Source organism: Schistocerca americana, chromosome 10 (genome assembly GCF_021461395.2).
Source record: "Schistocerca americana isolate TAMUIC-IGC-003095 chromosome 10, iqSchAmer2.1, whole genome shotgun sequence".
NCBI lineage: Eukaryota > Metazoa > Arthropoda > Insecta > Orthoptera > Acrididae > Schistocerca > Schistocerca americana.
This window is the reverse complement of record NC_060128.1, coordinates 162,057,324-162,077,727: the sequence shown is the minus strand read 5'-3', so window position 1 is coordinate 162,077,727 and position 20,404 is coordinate 162,057,324. Positions and strand designations below refer to the sequence as shown.

Here is a 20,404-nt window from a genome sequence, read left to right as displayed (position 1 = left end):
TAGCATCTACATCTTTTCAGACAGCCAGGCTGCCCTGAAATCGCTGGCATCTCCTCCAAACAGATCTAAGATTGTTGCAGAATGCCACAGAGCACTGGAGGAGCTAGGGGTAAGCAACAGGGTAAACCTGGTGTGGGTCCCTGGCCACTCAGTGATCTGTGACAGTGAACAAGCAGACAGATTGGCCAGGATGCGGGCAACAACTCCATTTATTGGACTGGAACCTGTCGTGACAATCACCAAGGCTATGATCAAACTATAACTATGGAACTGGCTTAGGAAACAGTTAATAGAATATTGGACCAAGGCCCATAAACAAAAACATGGTAAGGTAATGATGCCTAAGCCGTGGTTTAAAAGAAGCTCTGTAATCCTGGGATTGAACTGGAAAGAGATTAAACTCATGACTAGACTGATGACCGGCGATGGGAATTTCAAAAGATACCTACACACAATGGGTATAACGGAAGAAGACCCTAAATGTGGGAACTGTGATGAGGGTAAAGAAGCTGCATCACACCTAATCTTCGAATGCATGGCATTGGAGAGCAAAAGATACAGAACCTTTGGGACAACTAGACATGAAGAAATTGTGTCTAACAAAAAACTGGTAAAGGGACTTGTTGCACTATTTAAGGGCATTGGTTGGCTTTACTAGATATACAGGGAGCGATACCGCACAATAAACTCTGTTTCGGTGTGGGCAGTAGTTGGTTAGACCAAAGCTATTTTAGCTTCCCTGTCAAAATTAAATCAAATCAAGTCACCACTATGATATTCCAGCATCTTGTATGTTCCATCCTTGAGGAGTTCGAGGGTGATACCATCTTCTACACTGATTGTTCTAAACTAATAGATAAAGCGGAATATGCTTGTACATCTCCTACTGGCATGGAACACCATCTACTGCTGGGATCATGTTGTGTATTCTCAGTAGAGCTGCTTGGCATTAACAGGGTCCTCCATTGTGTTTCTCAGGCCTTCCTCCAATGTTTTAGGCTATAGACTGATGCTGCTCTTGTCGTCCTTTGGTCACTGCTATCTATGACCACCTCTCTGCCCTTGGCCGATCCGCCTGCTCCGTTGTCTTTGTCTGGGTCCAAAGTTGTGTGGGCATCCCTGGGAATAGGTGCAGATATGTGGATACACATCAAATCTCTCTTTGCCCAAAAGTGGAATAACTTCTGGTGTTAAATGAAACAACAAGTTCACTATTACCAGTCACCGTTTTATTTATTTCCACAACGCGTTTCGAAGGTTTAAACCTCCATCATCGGGTGGATTTACATTAGTAAGTATTACATTTGTGTGCTGGTGTGCTGCTGCTCTCAGTAATAAACTCTATACAATCAAGGGGACTACTGCAGTTTGACACTCTTCATTCTTCTCCTCTCCGAAGGAGTCCACTGCCTTATGCCGTCTACAAGTTTGTCATACTAGGCTCGCTTACTTTTTCTCTTGCGTAACGAGCTACCCCCCCCTCCCAATGTGGCTGTGGAGCCAGAGTGACGGTACCCTATATATTGGTGGATTGTCCCATTCTTTTGTACTAAGTATAGTCTTCCAGATTCATATTGTCAGTCAGTTCATGGACAACTTAACTAGTCTTCAGTTTCCTATGTGAAAGCGGTTCTTATTTTCAGTCATAAGATTTTGCTTTACTCCTTATAGCAGGGGCAGGGTGGTTGTGGTTGAGGCCTCTCTTCATGTTTTCTAGGTGTGGGACCCATAACAACTCCCTCTGAAAAGACTGCTCTTTTATCCCTCTGTTTTGCCAGTTTGTGTATTTCATTGTCGGGAAGAGATGGAGGTCAGCCGGTGCTAAATCTGGACTGTATGGAAGATGCCGTACGGTGGTGAGATTCAGTCTCTGAAGTTCTGCTGTTGTGGCACATGAAGTGTGTGCTTTGGCATTGTTATGCTGCAGGAAATGTGACTCACACATTCTTGTGAAATGCTGATTGCGCTTGCAATTTCTCTCTAAGTGCTACGACGACCGTCCTGAATCAATCTGCCAACATTTTGCTTGTGGAACTTGGTGATTGCTATCAGAGGATGTCCAACCAACTCTTTGTTTGTCACGTAGGTCAGATGTTCCCGCCTCAACATCTTTAAACTTACTCGCCCAACGATGCGCAGTACTCGCATCAACACAATCACCACAAACTGCTTCCATTCTGTGATGAATCTCCTTTGGGGTGGCACCTTCTGCTGTCAAGAATTCAATGACTGCACATTGCTTAAATCACATTATCACATTCACTGACTGTCTGCCCAGGGTTCCATACTTGAAACTCTAACAACACAAATGTTCATTGCTAAGACTTCCCACCAACTGGAGCTCCAGAGAAGAGGTTTCGGAACAAGCCAGTACCTGCCGCATACCAATGCTGCCAACTGTTGAAGAGTTAACGAATGTGGAGGCATTACTTTTCAGTCGACCCTCGTATTGTTTGGTTAATATGTTAGTAGTCAGTGCAAACACAGTGGGCAATATTTTTGTATGTAAATTGTTAAAAAAAATTTCAGTATTCTGCATATTTCACATCACTGAACTTCTAGTGTAAAATATGCATGTTGCCAACACTGTTTCCAGTGCTCTTCTGTTTATAACAAACGAGTGAGAACTTGAACATACACCATGCTGTGTCAAGTTTTGTGTTTGGCTTCAACTATTTGTTAGATACATTGGCAGTGAGAAAACACAGTAGTGAATAGTGTGGTGTGTGGAATATGAAAAAAAGATACAGGAAGGTGGTGTGTAAGAAAAGTGAAAAACACTTCAGTTGTTGCAAATCTGTCAGGGGTATTGCAAAAATATCTTGGTCCTCGAGTAACAGTATTAGCATCACATCTATTGTGCAGGAATTGCTACACTCATTAAAAGAAGAAATTTAGCGACAACCCACCATCACCCAAATGTGAAACTGAAGAAGACAGTGCAGATGTTTATATTCCTGGGTATGAAGTCGCTGGTGCGTTGAATGTTAACATTTCTGCTGCAGCCCCTACTATATCCCCCATTAAATGTCCAGGAAAGGTAAGAAGCGCAAGAAGAAAACATACTGTGAAAAGAAACTAGTTTTGAACAAGCAACATCTCAAAAGAAATTGAAATGTATAATGTAGATGCAATTGAAGATAGTGATGTGTCCATTAAAGGTGATACGTGGTTTCAAAACGTAAATACTGCTATTTCAGCAGCTACATATACTGAGAAGGTACAATTACTGACACCGATACCAAGTACCTACTTTAAGCAGCAGAACTGAAATACATACTTGCTTCCTCACATTATTTGATTTCAAAAGCTTGTAAAATAAAGAATGAGAAAGGTATTTGGGCATGCCCAGATTCTTACTGTGGGCATCCTTTGCAAGATGATACACTTACTGTTGCTCTGGAATATTGCCTAAGTGATGACAAAGATTGCAGCAGATTAAGTCCTAACCAGGATGATGTTATATCTGTTAGTGAAAATGGTGGAAAAGTTAAAAGGTACAAAAATATAGGACAAGATCAATAAGAAAAACATACCTCCTGATGAAAAAGGAAAACCTGAATTTACAAATTGGTCTCACAAAATTCTATTCCTTACGACCAAAATAGGTAAAATGCCAGCCAGTAAAAGAAGTATGCACATGTATTTACCGCACTAATTTGAAGCTTGTTGTTTCACCATAAGTAGTGTCACAGGATAGAAATACACAGAGATGGACCTAATGCTTTTGTGTATATGTCAAGAGCCGCAAGATAAATGTTGGTTGCAGGAGTGTGCGATGTGTCCTTGTGCTGAAGTGATGAGTGTTGAAGCATTACACCTTCAGGATACTGACAGTGACAGAATGTATGCATTGTGTGAGGGAGAAGAGTTGGTGAAGGAGATAGTACAGCCAGAGAAGTTCGTTACAGAGGTCAGGCATTGGGTCATGAAAGGAATAGCTCACCATCATATCTGTATGATTCAGAGACAAGCCATAGCAGAAGTAATATCAGCAACATCCCAGAATACTGACATGTTAGTTCTTAATTAGACTTTGTTGAAAACTGGCCTGTTGCTTTGCAAAATGAAATTCAAAGTTACCACTAGCAAATGTCACAGGTATCAATATTCACTTGTGTTGCTCACTTCCTTGGAACATCACATTGTTTTGCTATTGTCAGTGATGATCTCATTCACGAGAGTGTGCATGCATGCTATGCTGTCAGCATGATAATTGATGACATAGCATCTAGAGGCCATGCTTTTCCTAAACATGTGTATGTGATTGATGGTGCAGCATCTCATTTTAAAACCGCTTTCACCTTTATGAGCTTGGTCAACACTGCAGTACAGGAATGAAGGCAGAAAAATGAATATTTTCAGCAACAGGTCATGGAAAAAGTGCATGTGATGGGATAGGATGTCTCTGTAAACATCTTGCAACAAGATTTAATTTCCAGCATGAAGCTATTGATGCTGCTGGATTTGTACACACAATATCAACATTAGTAACAAGCATGAAACTCTTAATTCTAAATGAAAGTACATTAAGGTAATTCTGTTTAAAAAAGAGGGAAGAGTGGTCTGCCGTGAAGCCTGTGGTAGGAATTAAGTCAAGTCACTTCTGGGTTACATCCCGGAATGGCACAAAAACTGCAAGAACGGTTCTCCATGAAATGCAGCCTGTTACTGTGTGTGAAATGCAGAGACAACAGTATACATCAGAAAACTTTGCAGTGAGCCAAATCCTATCTTGTCTATATGATAGTAAGTGGTCAAGTTTCGAGATATAACTGTCTCCTTTGACACCTCAGTGTCCTGGTAATGCTTTCAAATGGCCATCATTAAAAGATCAGTGTGCAGTTTCCATTTCCCAAGTACTGCTCTTGTTGGATAATCCTTGTCTTGTGTGCAGATTCAGCTCAGCTGTACAATTTCAGTGAGAAGCAGATGGAAAAAAATGAACTCTTTTCAATAGTGCAGAGTTGATTGTTACATTGTAGGCAATTCTAATTCATGGAAAGTCATGAGTAAGTAAAATCATGACGGAAGACAATAATAATTTGTGAATAAGATCATAAAAAGAAGAATGGGTATTAAATATTCTGTATCTCATTTTCGTTGTAAAATGCTTTCGAAGAAAGTTATGTGTTGTTTCCCCACTCACTTGTACTGTTGTGAAATAATTATTTTGATTCAGAAATATCAGTTTTGCATGACATTTACTTAAAGTCAGTGATCAATTTAAATATTGAATTGTCCATGAGTTTTTGCCCTACATAAAAAAATTTCTCACATTTTGTACAGACAAGTGTTGCCCACAGTGATTGTACATTTCGTAAGTACAATAGACCAACTAATGTACCATGGAATTTTTAGAACATTTGGGATGGGGTTTTGGAGAAAATAATTTCTAAATAACCAAAAAATTTAAGATTCTTTCATCTTCATGTACAAATATTTTGACACTTAAAGAATTTCATGCATTAATACCATAGCTGATAGTTAGCAGTCCTTCCACTTTATCATTTCTCAAGACAGTTAACATCCTCTGGCTATTCATATTTTGAAAACATAATTTTAAAATTTTCCAAAAGTTTCAAATTTTCATATTTTATTTTTTTAAATACTCATTTTTTCCTTTCGTTACAACATTTTCACAAATACTCTCATTTATAGAAGTCCGTAGTGTTTTAACTACTCATCATAAAATAAAAATATTGTAGCTTTGGAGAGGTATCATGTGGAACTAAAACATATATTTTTTTTTTTTTCAGCAAACTTTGAAATAGTGATGCGACACAGTCACTCTTGACCTGTAGGATTTGAGGTTAAATCCTCCTTTAGCTTTCAACATCTGTCTCCACAATAGTAATCGGGAGAAGAACTGCTAGGTGTCAAGGCTAGCACGCAGCAGCATCTTGACCCTCCTGGAGGAAGTCCGAATTGACGCACTTGTTGGAAGGATTCATTGTCAGATGTAGAAGTAACTCAGGGTGTGAAGGGAAGTGTGTTGGGACCCTTGCTGCTCATGTTGTATATTAATGACCATGCAGACAATATTAATAGTAACCTCAGACTTTTTGCAGATGGTGCAGTTGTGTGTAATGAAGTACTGTCCGAAAGAAGCTGCATAAATATTCAGTCAGATCTTGATATGGTTTCAAACTGGCGCAATGATTGGCAATTTGCTTTAAATGTTCAGAAATGTAAAAACGTGTATGTCACAAAATGAAAAAACATAGTATTCTGTGACTATAGTATCAATGAATCGCAGTTGCCATCGGCCGATTCGTACAAATACATGGGTGTGACCCTTTGTTGGGATATGAAATGGAATGATCACGTAGTCTCAGTCGTGGGTAAAGCACAATCAGTTCACAAAGGAGATTGCTTACAAATCACTTGTGTGACCCATTCTAGAATATTGCTAAAATGTGTGGGACCTGTGCCAGATAGGACTAACAGGAGGTATTGAACGTATACAGAGAAGGGCACCACTAATGGTCACAGGTTTGTTTGACCCATGGGAGAGTGCCGCAGAGATGCTGAAGAAACTGAACTGGCAGATTCTTGAAGATAGATGTAAACTATTCCGAGAAAATCTACTAATGAAATTTCGAGGATTCTATGAATAGAATACACCTCTACGTTCCACTCGCATAAGGATTGTGAGGACAAGAGAAGAGTAGGTACAGCATTCACAGAGGCATTCAATCAGTCATACTTTACATGCTCCATATGTGAATGGAACGGGAAGAAACCCTAATAACTAGGACAGTGGAATGTACTCTTTGCCATCCATTTCACGGTAGTTTGCAGAGTGTAGACCTAAATATAGATGTACAAGGCAGTTCCTGGTAGCTCCAGTCTTCTGCAGGATGGAGTGGAGTCAGTTGGCAGAGGGGCCGGTGCCACATGTGAAACTGTCACTCCTGCCTCCCTGTCAATGCCCTGCATCTGTCTTTATTGCCACTCGATGTCTAACACTTATACCCATGCCTTAAAAGTGTCTACCCCTTTGTCTCAGTTAAAGCTGTATCCTGGTCTTCCCATTGCTTGGACTCTAAAGAGCTTGTACAGGATCAAACAACTTGTGTAAATGTACTATGTTTCCCAAACATTTGAAGTGTATGGTATCTGTCCGATATGCTTGTCAAACGTATGTTATGTTTACATCTTTGTGAGAAGTTTTGATTGAAGGAAAGTTTGACAAGATGGAAGAAATTATTTGTGTTAATGGTTCGCCTCTTATGTATAGTGAAAAATGGTTCTTTTACAATGTATCTTGTTGTATCGTGAGTTTCCACATGATGGAAACTATGATAAAGAGTAAAAACAAAATAGTACTGATATTACCAAAATGGTACAGGTATCATATATTTCCCAGCCATATATTATGCAGGAAGAGGTTCTGAAGGGAATAAATATTGTACCCATTAAAGTGGGAGTGCAATGAAATAAAAGAACTCAAAGTTCTCATGGGTGGTGCGGCCTATCTGTACCTATGTTGTGGTATTTTAATGAACTGTCATTAGAGGAGCAGATAGAAGATACTAAATTTTCTCATGCATGTCTTCTTTTTCAATGTGAGGGCAAAGTAACTCTAAACAAGTTGTTAAACGTTTCACTGTCCATCTGTGGAAAGCTGATGTAATCATCAGTTTCAGAGTGTAACATTTCCACTACACAGGTTTTCATGTAAATATTTATAATTTTAAACCATTCCCTATACCAGCATCTTGTTTTCTTCCTCTTTAAACACGGTGTCAAAGTCAGTGACTGCTTTGTCTACATTTCTGATCATTCTTACTATTGAGAAAATACAAGCACGAGCAGTGTCTGCTTCAAAGTGAGGTTAAACTAACTATGTGTACAGGCTTGTTTGACAAATCCACAGCTAGTTGGGCTCATTTAACAAACAAGTTTGCTCATTTAAGGGTACCTTTAATATGAAATCATATGGGCCAAGACCTCAGTTTTTTCAGTTTGTGTTTTATGGTCACTCTCTAGGCAGGATTCAAACATGGCTGACTACTCGAGCTCCCTTTGCTTGACAAGTCACAACTGACTGAATCGTTTGGCCTCTAATGCTGCTGTACCTACAGAGAACTGCATATATACTGGACAGTTAAAGACCTGCATTGTCATGAAGGCCAGTGGAAGTGGGCTGGAACATCAGTCACAATCTATGCCTCAAGATTGATCTGTTTTATTTTACCTTGGTGCACATTCCATTCCTTGCCAATGCTGCACTGCCAACTTACTTTCAGGAGATCCTTTCTCTCTTCGGATCTAGTTCAGTACAACACAATCGAAGCACTGTTGTTGAAAAAGCTTTCTTTGCCTATACAGATCTACTTTTGATGTATTTATACCCTGACAGTTGTTTATAATGATGGCTTCAGTTGTTTGGAGACGAAGATCCTTGGCTATTGCTGTAGAGGTTCCAGGTTGAAACCCAGTGACCACTTGGAATTAGTGTTGAATGGAATGAGGCGCACAGTGCCTCATGAAGGCCAAATGAAAAGTGCCGTGAGAAATAACCTGTGGTAATAACATTGAAGCCTTAAAAGCAGTTTCAAATTGAAAGGCCATCTGTGAACCACATGACATTATTACTTTTATTATTGTTGTTATTAATAAACATTTTTATATTGCTTCCTAGCCAGAAGAGTTTTTTTAATGTCTTTTGGAACTTGTGGGATTACTTTTCTTTTTGTGTATAATTGTGATCATTTACTAAGGTGAAGTGCAGTTTCCCACTATGGTTTTTTTATTTTATTTTATTCTTTATGTCTGCAAACGCAGTCTGTTCCCTGCAATTATTTCTTGTAGTGAACATGTAGTCTCAACTACATCATTTTTATGTTCCTCATTCACTTAGAATTAGATTACTTTAACTCAGTTAACCATTCAAAATATATTTTCCAATTTTCTTCATTACATGTCACCAACCGACTCAGTTTCCCCCACATGCAAACTTCAACAGCCACGAAACTTCCTGGCAGATTAAAACTGTGTGCCCGACCGAGACTCGAACTCGGGACCTTTGCACTAAGCTTTTATAGCCTCACCACAACGAGTAGTATTACTTCAATAAATTATAGTTGACTTTACTATTTCTTTTTCGGCTCCACGTCGTTCAGAGGTAAGGAATCATAAGAGATGCCACACATTGTGGGTGCCATGGGTCACTGCAAACTCTCTCTTGTGTTTAGCAGCTATCTATTATGCTATCTCCAGATATTGATTACTTTTGTGTTAGTCACCAAAATCTTTTAGCGCTATGTATTCCATTCTGCACTTTCTGTAAGTCCTTACTTTCGCTCAGTGGGGCTTGTTAGTAGAAAATTTTAGCATTGTTATGTATTCTTCCAGCTCCGCTCTTTCAATTTTTTGGTTGAAGCATATTTAATATGGGGTACAATCGAATGTGTAGATCAAATAATGTGAAATTCTAAGTACTTTGTAGGAGTCAACAGAATTTTTTATGATTTCAGCTCTGTTGAGTGTCTCCGACAAGACGGGCCTGGTCTCCCTGGCAGAAAAGCTGCACTCCCTGGGTCTGACTCTGGTAGCATCTGGTGGAACGGCCAAGGCACTGCGTGACGCCAAGCTCGCAGTCAAGGATGTGGCAGAAATTACCGGCGCACCCGAAATGCTGGGTGGGAGGGTGAAGACTTTGCACCCGGCGGTGCACGGAGGTGAGTGGATGGGTTGAGCAGGACACTGCCTTTAGATTCAGTAAACATTCTGCACTTCGTTTCTAAAGTGTATTTTCCACTGGAGTTAGTGGAAATGAACACAAGCAAACAAACATTCAGAGAACAGTTCACTAGTGTGCACTGACATTAATTATAATTACACCATCCAGTCAGATTAATGTGACCACCCATCAAAACCCTCAAATTTCCACCTTCGCAGTGCGAGATGTGCGGGAAAAGTTATGGAAGGTACCGACGAGTATGTGGAGCCGTGCCGACTCCAGTGCTGTGGTCAGCTGTGCTAGGTTTCTTGGTTGAGATTTATGGCATGAACAGTCAGTTTGAGGTGATCCTACAGATTCTTGATTGGATTTAAATGAGGGGAGATTGGTGGCCAGGGGAGTACGGTAAATTCATCCCAGTTCTCTTCAAACCGTGCGCGTACACTGTTAGCTGTGTCACACATTGCATCGTCCTGCCGGCGGATGCAATTTTGCCGAGGTAAAACAAACTGAATGTAGGGGTGGACACGGTCCGCAGCGATAGCTGCGTGCTTACAGTCACATAGAGAACGCCAAGAAAACACACTTCCTCCTGGTTGCGGGGTGTTTGCTTACAAACATTTCGTGCTGTACATGCCAATAGCCATCTGTCTGATGGAACGTAGTACGTGATTTACCCGAAATGACCACCTGTTGCCATTCGGAGGGCATCCAGTTGAAGTACTTCTGTGTGAATTCCAGCCTTCGTCACTGATAAACAGCAGTCAGCATGGGTGCACTAGCCGGGCACCTGCTGCAGACGCCCGTACTTGGCAGCCTTTGCTGGACGGTTATTATTGAGACATTGTCGGTTATCCCTCAGTTGGGCACAGTTGGTTGCTCAGCAGTTGCGTGTCTGTCTGCCTGTACACATCTCCACAGCTATCACTGACCCCTGTCATCTGTGGCACGTGGTGCCCACAGTTGTCTCGGCACTGGTCTCGGATAGTGCATTTTGCTGAGCACAGTATACTTTAACTACAGTGACATGCAAACAGTTGACAACTTAGCCATTTTGGAAGTGCTTCCGCCCTTGGGCCGAAAGCCAATGTAATGACCTTTTGGATGTCAGATATGTTGCTCAATTTCAACATTACAGCAACAACTACACTGTTTTCTGGCGACATTCTTTATATACCCTCCATTGCGAGTGCAGCCATCTGTCACCTTTGAGGAGCTAATGCGTATTGACATTGAAAATAGATGGTGGTTACAATAACGTGACTGAACAATGTATGAACAGTTGCAGTAAACCTAAGATCAAAGTCACCCTGCATCAGTAGTATCCACATTCAGTCATAAAAAAAAACATAATTTTCTTTAAAATCAGGAAATACTTACAAAAATTACAATAATTTAAAATTTACAACTGCTGTTGAATTTGGTTGTCTGCACCTCTATTACATGCTTGGGAAAGAGCTACGTAGTAATTTATGGATGACGTACGTGCATTAAAATACTCTTTGGAAGCTTGCCCATTATCTAATACATGTTTTCTTAATTTTCCTTGGAATTTTAGTTTTTATGTTGGAAAGTCTGTTTCAACGTAGTGCTGACATAAACAGCACACTATTCAACAGATCGGTCTGTTAACTCAATCTTTATTTGGCTTTCACATTTGTTTGTTTTGTCAACTCACAGCCAATTTATCAGTATTTCAGTCTTAGACCTTTTGTTATGCTACAGATCAGTCTGTCATTCAAACCAAGATTGGGGGGGGGGGGGGGGGTAGCAGGATGGTCCAGTATCACACTTTAATCTAAGGTTTTGTTCATATATTGAAACTTACTTTGCACAGTTCTGTGACAGCTCACTTTGGTGTGTATTCCTATTCAGTCAGTAAAGTTATTTTTGTGCACCATTCCTTTCAAATATCCCAATAGATAAAAAATCACAAACAGGTGGCAGCCACAACTTCTGCTTACTGTGTGCTCTTTTCCGAAGGCTTCATGAATAGAGACCACGATTGATGAGGCTTGTGACACACAGAATGCAGTAAAATTTGACTACCAGAAACTGCACACAAAACTCTAATAATGTTGTTATGGAGAGGAGCTTAAAGCACAATGCAGGGGTTTTAGGAGTACCAGTAGTGATTAGTTTGAGTAGTCACATGCTCTGTAAGATGAAACGAAGTTTCATTTTTCATCTTCAGTTAATCAGAGAATGTCAAACACTTTTCTCAAATAACTCAAAAAAACTACAAAAATACTTTTACAAAATTGCAATAATTTAAAAATGATAGTGGATGTTGAAAATGTTTGCCCTTCACGTGTATCTATGCATTTCTTGTGGTCATGTAATCTAACCTTCCCCCCCCCCCCCCTCCCCCCCCTTCCCCCAATACTGTAACAGTTTACTCTGGTGTCTGGTAGCAACTCAGAGTTGCAGTGTATGGAATGCCAGAGACATATGAGGATGAGCATTAAAGCATTGGAATGCTATGAAAACTTTTTTTGTGTTAAGATCATAACACAGGTTTCATTTAAGGTAATGCCAGGGAAAAAAAAAAAAAAGTTCCACATTATGGCCTGATTGACCACTGTATCATCCTTTGTCGATCGCGTCATTTGGATGTGGTACAGAGGGGCATGGGGTCAAGACGCTGCTCTAGCCAGTCGGCTTTCTGAACATTGGAGCCTCCACTTCCCACTTGAGTAGCTCCTCAGTTGCTATCCTGAGGCTGAGTAGTGCGCCATGCTCCAGTTCACTCACTGAGGAAAAATCCCTGACAGCACTGGGAACTGAACCTGTATCGTCTGCATATCAGAGAAGGATACAGACCGTTGAACTATGGAGGCACACATAGTTAAGTAGCTGTAATGCCAGATCCCATAAGCACCTTTGACATCGAGATGTGATCTAAAGGTAATGGAATTTTTTGTTTTCCTTAAAGAATCTATATTTATTCCTAAATATCAACTTTGTCCTCTTCAAAGTGATCCCCCTCAGATATAATACATTTCTGCCAGTGCTTTTTCCAATCTTGGAAGCTCTTCTGGAACTCACTTTCCGGTTATGGTATTCAGCTCTTTCAGTGATTCTGTTGTTTTCAATGGTGGAAAAAATACTTCCTTTTATGGTTCTCTTCAGCCATGGGAATAGAAAGAAGCTGCAGGGGCCCATGTCAGGCGAATGCAGTGGTTGCAGCAACATGTTTGTTTCTTGCCAAAAAATCACGAACAAGCCTTGAAACGTGAGCAGGAACATTATCATAATGCAATTTACACGAGTGGTGTTGCCACAGCTCTTGTTGTTTTCTTTGGATTGCTTCACATCAATGGCGCATCAGGAAGTATTCCTTATTGACCATACGACCGTAAGGCAGGAACATGTGATGCACAATCTCGTTGTAATTGAAGAAAACAGTGGTGAAGAACCTTCACATGTGATCGAACTTGTTAAATGTTTTTCAGTCGTAGCTATTCACACAGCTTCCTTTGGGATGATTGGTGTTGTCATACCCGCACAGCTATGTTTCATCACCTGTTAAAACATTCTTTAGATGTTCTGGATTGTTGTCGACTTTATTCACCAGTTCCTGAGCGGTGTCCATTTGACTTCAGTTTTGCTCGAAATTCAGCAAACTTTGCTGCTCCACATCTCATGCCCCAAACATTAAAAAAAATTTGGCGCGAGTCAAAGGAAATGCCAACATCATCAGCAATCTCTTTGATGGTGACTCAGTGATTTTTCCAGAACCATTTTCGTTGCTCCTTCTGCATTGTCATCAGCAATTCATGTGCTAGGGCACCCATGGCGGTCATCATTTTCTCGACCCTATGTCAAAGGATTATACCACTCGTCAACTCTTGTTGTACTCGTAGTAGATTCGCCAAAAACTACAGTCAGCATTTTGAATGCAGTGCTGCACTTTATCCTATTTTTCAATAAAATTTGATCCAAATTCTTTAATCCATCTTTTTCGAAAGTAGAAATTCACCAATCTTTTTGACTGTCAACAATAAACTAAATGTTCGAAACAATTGAAAATGCAAAATATATCAGGACTGTCCAAACCAACAAGTTAAAAAAAATCGAAAATTGGATCTATAATCATAGCTAACACTTGGCTTAAGAATCATGAAAGAAGGTTGTATGTGTGGAAGAGGCCTGCGGACACTTGGAGGTTTAAGATAATTATATAATGGCAAGGTAGAGATTTAGGAACGAGGTTTTAAATTGCAAGACATTTCCAGGGGCAGATGTGGACTCTGACCACAATTCGTTGGCTATGAAGTATAGATTAAAACTGAAGAAACTGCAAAAAGGTAGGAATTTAAGGAGATGGGACCTGGATAAACTGAAACACTCAGAGGACGTAGATAGTTTGAGAGAGAGCATTCAGGAATGATTGACAGGAACAGGGAAAGAAATACGTAGAAGAAGACTGGCTAGCTTTGAGAGATGAAATAATGAAGGCAGCAGAGGATCAAGTAGGGGAAAAGATGAGGGTTGGTAAAAATCTGTGGGTAACAGAAGAGATATTGAATTTAATTGGTGAAAGGATAAAATGTAAAAATGCAGTAAACAAAGCAGGCAAAAAGGAATACAAAAGTCTCAATAATGAGATTAACAGGAAGTGCAAAATGGCTAAGCAGGGATGGCTAAAAGACAAATGTAAGGATATAGAAGCATGTATCACCAGGGGTAAGATAGATACTGCCTACAGGAGAATTAGATAACTTCGGAGAAAAGAGAACCACCTGTATGAATATCGAGAGCTCAGATGGAGAACCTGTCCTAAGCAAAGAAGGGAAAGCAGAAAGATGGAAAGAGTATATAGTGTGTCTGTACAAGGAAACTGTACGTGAGGGCAATATTATGGAAAGGGAAGAGGATGTAGAGGAAGATGAGAAGGGAGATATGATACTGTGTGAAGAATTTGACAGAGCACTGAAAGACCTAAGTCAAAATAAGGCCCTTGGAGTAGTCATCATTCCATTAGAGCTACTGATACCCTTGGGAGAGCTAGCCCTGACAAAACTCTTCCATCTGGTGAGCAAGATGTATGAGACGGGTGAAATACCCTCAGACTTCAAGAATATAACAAGTCCAATCCCAAAGAAAGCAGGTGCTTGACAAATGTAAAAACTACAGAAATAATAGTTTATTAAGTCATGGTTACAAAATACTAACACGAATTCTTTACAGACAAATGAAAAAACTGGTAGATGCCGACATTGGGGAAGATCAGCTTGGAGTTAGTAGAAATGTTGGAACACTTCAGGCAATACTGACCCTGTGACTTACCTTAGAAGATAGATTAAGGGAAAGCAAACCTACGTTTCTAGCATTTGTAGACTTAGAGAAAGCTTTTGACAACGTTGACTGGAATACTCTCTTTCAAATTCTGAAGGTGGCAGGGGTAAAATACAGGGATGAAAGGCTATTTACAATTTGTACAGAAAGCAGATAGCAGTTATAAGAGTCGAGGGGCATGAAAGGGAAGCAGTGGTTGGGAAGGGAGTGAGACAGGGTTGTAGACTATCCCCGATGTTATTCAATCTGTATATTGAGCAAGCAGTAAAGGAAGCAAAAGAAAATTTTGGAGTAGGTATTAAAATCCATGGAGAAGAAATTAAAACTTTCTGTCAGAGACAGCAAAGGACTTGGAAGAGCAGTTGAATGGAATGGACAGTGTCTTGAAAGGGGCATATAAGATGAACATCAACAAAAGCAAAACGAGGATAATGGAAAATGGTCAAATTAAATCGGGTGATGCTGTGGGAATTAGCTTAGGAAATGAGACAGTTAGAGTAGTAAATGAGTTTTACTGTTTGTGAAGCAAAGTAACTGGTGACTGCCTAAGTAGGGAGGATATTAAATGTAGACTGGCTAGGGCAAGAAAAGCAATTCTGAAGAAGAGAAATTTGTTAATATGAAGTACAGATTTAAGTGTCAGGTAGTCTTTTCTGAAAGTATTTGTATGGAGTGTAGCCATATATGGAAGTGAAAAATGGGCGATAACTAGTTTAGACAGGAAGAGAATAGAAACTTCCGAAATGTGGTGTTACAGAAGAATGCTGAAGATTAGATGGATAGATCACGTATCTAATAAGGAGGCACTGAGAAGCATTGAGGAGAAGAAGAGTTTGTGGCACAACTTGATTAGAAGATAATTTTCTGTATGCTGATTCTTATTCACGTTTTATTCCAATGCAGATGGAGCTTCAGATGTCTTGAATACATAGTCTAATTCACTTCAGTGATGCACTTGTTGCAGTATAGAAATACTCTGTGGACTGAAATATTTGTGAAAAAGTAGGAAAGCCAAGGTATAGATACCTGGAATGATAGTGTACCACTAGAAATGTCTTCTTTGGTGAATCTATCTTATGACAGGTTTCAACTGGAGTCTGTGCATCATGCCCTGTTCGCAAGCAACCTCCTTCATTTGTTTGTATGTCTTCCTACCACTTCCTCTTATTGCCTCTCCTTTTGTCTCTATAATTCTTTGTTGTAGACAATTCCTACACAGTATATGTCACAGCCAAGATTTTTTCCTCTTACTGATCACATTCAGTAATCTTCTTCCTTCTCCTATTCCACTTCATCTTAAGCAATATTCTCCATAGCCCCATTTCAAAACTTTCTGAATATCTTTATCTCCCCCCCCCCCCCCCCCCCTCTCTCTCTCTCTCTCTCTCTCTCTCTCTCTCTCTCTCTCTCTCTCTCTCTCTCTCAACTGTCCATGGTTCACTCCTGTATCACACTACACTCCAGTCATAACATTTAGCAAGTCTTTTGCTGAGCTCGATTCAAAGTCTTGCAGATGTTAGTAACTACTTCACCTTGTCAAGTGCTCTATTTCCCGTCTATATCCTTCTCCTTGTTTCTTCTCTGTAGCTTAAGTACCATGTCATTAAACTTCTCAGATACATGAAGGATTTAGTTGTGCTTTCTTTTTCCCGCCTAAGAAATGTTAACTGGAGCTTGATTCATGCTTATTCTCATCTCTTTTGTCTTTCCTTTATTTATGTTGATTGCATACGCCTTGCCCTTTCTTGCAGTACTCTTAAACATCTTCTGTAGCTCGTATGATTCCATGAGCACTGCTTTTATAGTCTTTATCCTTTCTCCTTCAGTTAAAATATTACTTGCATCCTCTATGGCCTTGCTTTTTGTCTATATACTGGGTGAAGCAGCTAAGTCATAACATCCTTTGTATCTCCCCAACCGTAATAGATACAAAGATGCCGTTTGGACAGTGAATTGCAGCTGACAGGGGCTGCTTGAATACATCACATTTCATGTTTGTGCTATTTTTTATTACAGAGATATGAGGCCATCTTTGGTTTTTTTAAAAATGTAACCCTATGTTAAATTTTAGCGTAACATGATGGGCTTAAAAAGGCGGTTTCAAATATGTGTATATCATTATATTTGGGCGAATAGTTTTTGAGACACAGATATATTCTCGTATCGTGTTCGTTCTTCGAAGCAGCGTTGTCCAATGTGACCTTTCTTGTTGTGTAGAGGACATGGTAAACGTCGTGAGTCCGTCCTTACACAAACACCACACCCATTTACCTGACGATAGAAATACATACTGTGATATTTTGAACAAAAATTAACTGATGATGTTGCGCAAATATTATTCAGTTATTTGGCAACTGTGATACCAAAATAGTAGACAATATACAGTTTAAAAAAAATACAAGATGTTAATACATTTTAAGTAACAGAAATACAAATGTAAATGAGGAGGCCCTTATTGGTAACAATTATTTTGTATGTATTTGTTTTTTATTTGAAAATATTTATTATTGATCACAATACGAAGCAAATACGCACAAAGATGCAAAATACATACTGTACATGATACAAAACTTTACTGAAGCATGTGCTAAAAATGCTTCCCCTCTGCTGTAATGGACATTTGTAGTCGCCGTTCGAATGATTTGTGAACGGCTGTGAGGGTGTCACGTGAGATATCAGCGCACGCTTCGATGATACGTTGCTTCATATCGTCTGGCGTACGTGGTATTTGAGCACGCACTTTGTTTGATTGTTCCCCACAGAAAAAAATCAAGAGGGGTCAAATCAGGAGACCGGGCTGGCCACTCCACTTCAGCATGTTGTCCTATCCAGCAATCTGGGAACTTTCCATTTAACAGCTCTGTAGCCATATGGGAAGAGTGAGCAGGACAGCGTCATGTTGGAACAACGTGCACTGATGCGTAGTTAGTGGTACCTCTTCCAGCAAAATGGGCAGAATGTTTTGCAGGTACTGTGCATAGTTATTGCCATTTAGTATACCCGGAATGTCGTACTGCCCCACAATGACATTTCCGACAATGCCGCACCACACGTTAACACTCCACGGTTGTTGATGCTGTATCTGTGGAAGCCAATGAGGGTTCTCTATTGACCAGTAATGCATATTATGTAAATTCACATTACCATGGTTGGTGAAAGTCGCTTCATCAGTGAAAAGCACCCATTGAAAAAACGTTGGATCATCTTATAGGCACTGCAGAGCAAACCAGCAAAATTCCTAGCAGCGTTCGAAATTCATACCGGAGAGTGCTTGATGTAATGAGAGATAAAAAGGGTGAAATCTATGCCAGTGCAATATGGGTAGAACACTTCTTTGACTTACACCTCATTCCGAGGCGATATGTTGTAATGAAACAGTAGGGTTGTTATGTGCCAGCATTAGAACGCCCTCTTCATGTACCTCGCCAGTTGCGGTTTTCTGCCTTGTTCTCTGTATGGTGTTCCTTGATCCCGATTCAAGTAGTTTCTTGCAAATATGTGCAAGAAGCTGGTGCATAGGATGCTCAAGATCAGGATACAGCTCTCCATATTGCTTTATTGCTCTAACAGCATTTCTTCTGCTTTCACCATACACTAGAAGCATATCTAACGTTTCTTCGTTAGTGTACATGTCTGCTCCAAGAAACTGTGATGGAAATGCGATGTCTCATTACCCCAGCAGCACATTTATACCCTTCTCTCCAGCTACCTTGTGCGTCACCTTGCGCCGTTATTGAGAAGCAGGAAAACAACGTCTTCCCTGTTAAGTTCCTCATTGGTCAACAGGAAAGGCCGCATTGGACAACGCCGCTTCGAAGGACGAATACGATATGGGAACATATCTGTGTCTCAACAACTATTTGCCTAAGTATTATCATATGCACATATTTGAAATTGTCTTTCTAAGCTCATCATGTTACGATAAAATTTAACATAGGGTTCCATTAAAAAAAAAAAAAAAAAGATGGCACAAACATGAAACATGAAGTATTCAAGTAGCCTCTGTCCCTGCAATTCACTGTCCAAACAGCATCTTTGTATCTATTAGGGTTGGGGAGAGATAAGGGGTGTTATGACTTAGCCTTCTTACACTGTATGTTGTATAGCTATGATGATAGTGTGCGATGTTCGTTACACTCCTTCTAGTATTCGTCTCTTCTCTAGCATCATTCCCTGCTCACATCACCTTTGCTTTGTGTACATTTCCTTTATTAACCTTCTATCTTTCCAGTCTATACCAACACCTTTTAAAATTCTCAGCAGTATACTCCAGTTGAGTCTTATTGAAAGATTTCTCCCAGTCGATAAAATGAGTAGACACCTTCTTGTTGATTTGTCATTCTCCAGTCATGCCCAGACAATCTGTAGCACCTCAGGTTCCCTTATTGTTTCTGAACCCACTCTGGCCTTCCTCAATATTTTCCTCAATTTTCTTTTCAGTTCTCCGTAATGACTTAAAAAAACTAATTGTCCAATAGTCTTTGTATTCTTTTATGTTACTCTTTTTTGATAAAGATACTAGAACAGTGTTAAGTAGGTCCTGAGAACAAATTCCTGTGTCATAAACTCCGTTTACTGCCTCAGCCAATCTGGCTATTAAATTTGGACTTTCAGTGCCAAAGATGGTATTCTATGACAGCCAATACGTTCTTTTCCTAGAGCTCTCAAATTGCTTTCTTCAGATCCAACTTCAATATCTTGGGACCTAAGTCTTCTTTACTCTATCCCTCTTCATCTTTGAAAACCAGTCAGCTGTTATATGCCTCTGCACCGTATAACCAAGATCAGTCAACTTGAGCCAAATCAGATAGAAATTGTCTGGGATAATGGAGACAGTCGAGCAGTGAAACATAATGGTGAGTGCTGAATCAGGCTTCGTCTTTCGTTGACTAGCATTTATTGAGGAACAAATAATGGAAACTCCACGTTGGAATATCAGCAATATATAAGGAAAAGGATAGATTGCTACTCACCTTAAAGATGACACATTGAATTGCAGGCAGACACAGTGAAAATACTGTTACACAATTAGCTTTTGGCCAAAGCTTCCATCAGAAAAGAAGACACACATTCATTCATACAAGCAAGCACACCTTATGCACTCATGACTGCTATCTCCAGCAGCCAGGTCTGAAATGCCTGGATTATGTACCTGGAATACCGGGCATCCTGGTCCGAGCTGCCGTAGATGGTGGTCGTGTGTGCATGAGGTGTGCTTGCTTGAACGAGTAAATGTGTGTTTCCTTTTCTGAAGAAAGCTTTGGTTGAAAGCTAAGTGTGCAACAGTATTTTCATCGTGCTTACCTGCAACTCGATGTGTGATCTTTATGGTGAGAGGAGCAATCTATCCTTTCCCTTGTATTATTTATTGAGGAAGAGGTTCATATGATTTGCAACAAGACTGCCTTTAGA

The 20,404-nt window shown here is 40.0% G+C and overlaps 1 protein-coding gene across 5 annotated transcripts in view; it reads left to right on the top strand.

The window, feature by feature from the left end:
- The window catches only part of LOC124552398 (bifunctional purine biosynthesis protein ATIC), a 93,843-nt gene that overhangs the window by 15,742 nt on the left and 57,697 nt on the right, over nucleotides 1–20,404 (top strand). For all 5 annotated transcript variants that reach the window (XM_047126661.1, XM_047126662.1, XM_047126659.1 and 2 more), the window contains exon 3: nucleotides 9,486–9,689. In XM_047126661.1, the coding sequence (XP_046982617.1) occupies nucleotides 9,486–9,689 (204 nt within the window). The remainder of the gene's footprint in view (nucleotides 1–9,485; nucleotides 9,690–20,404) is intronic.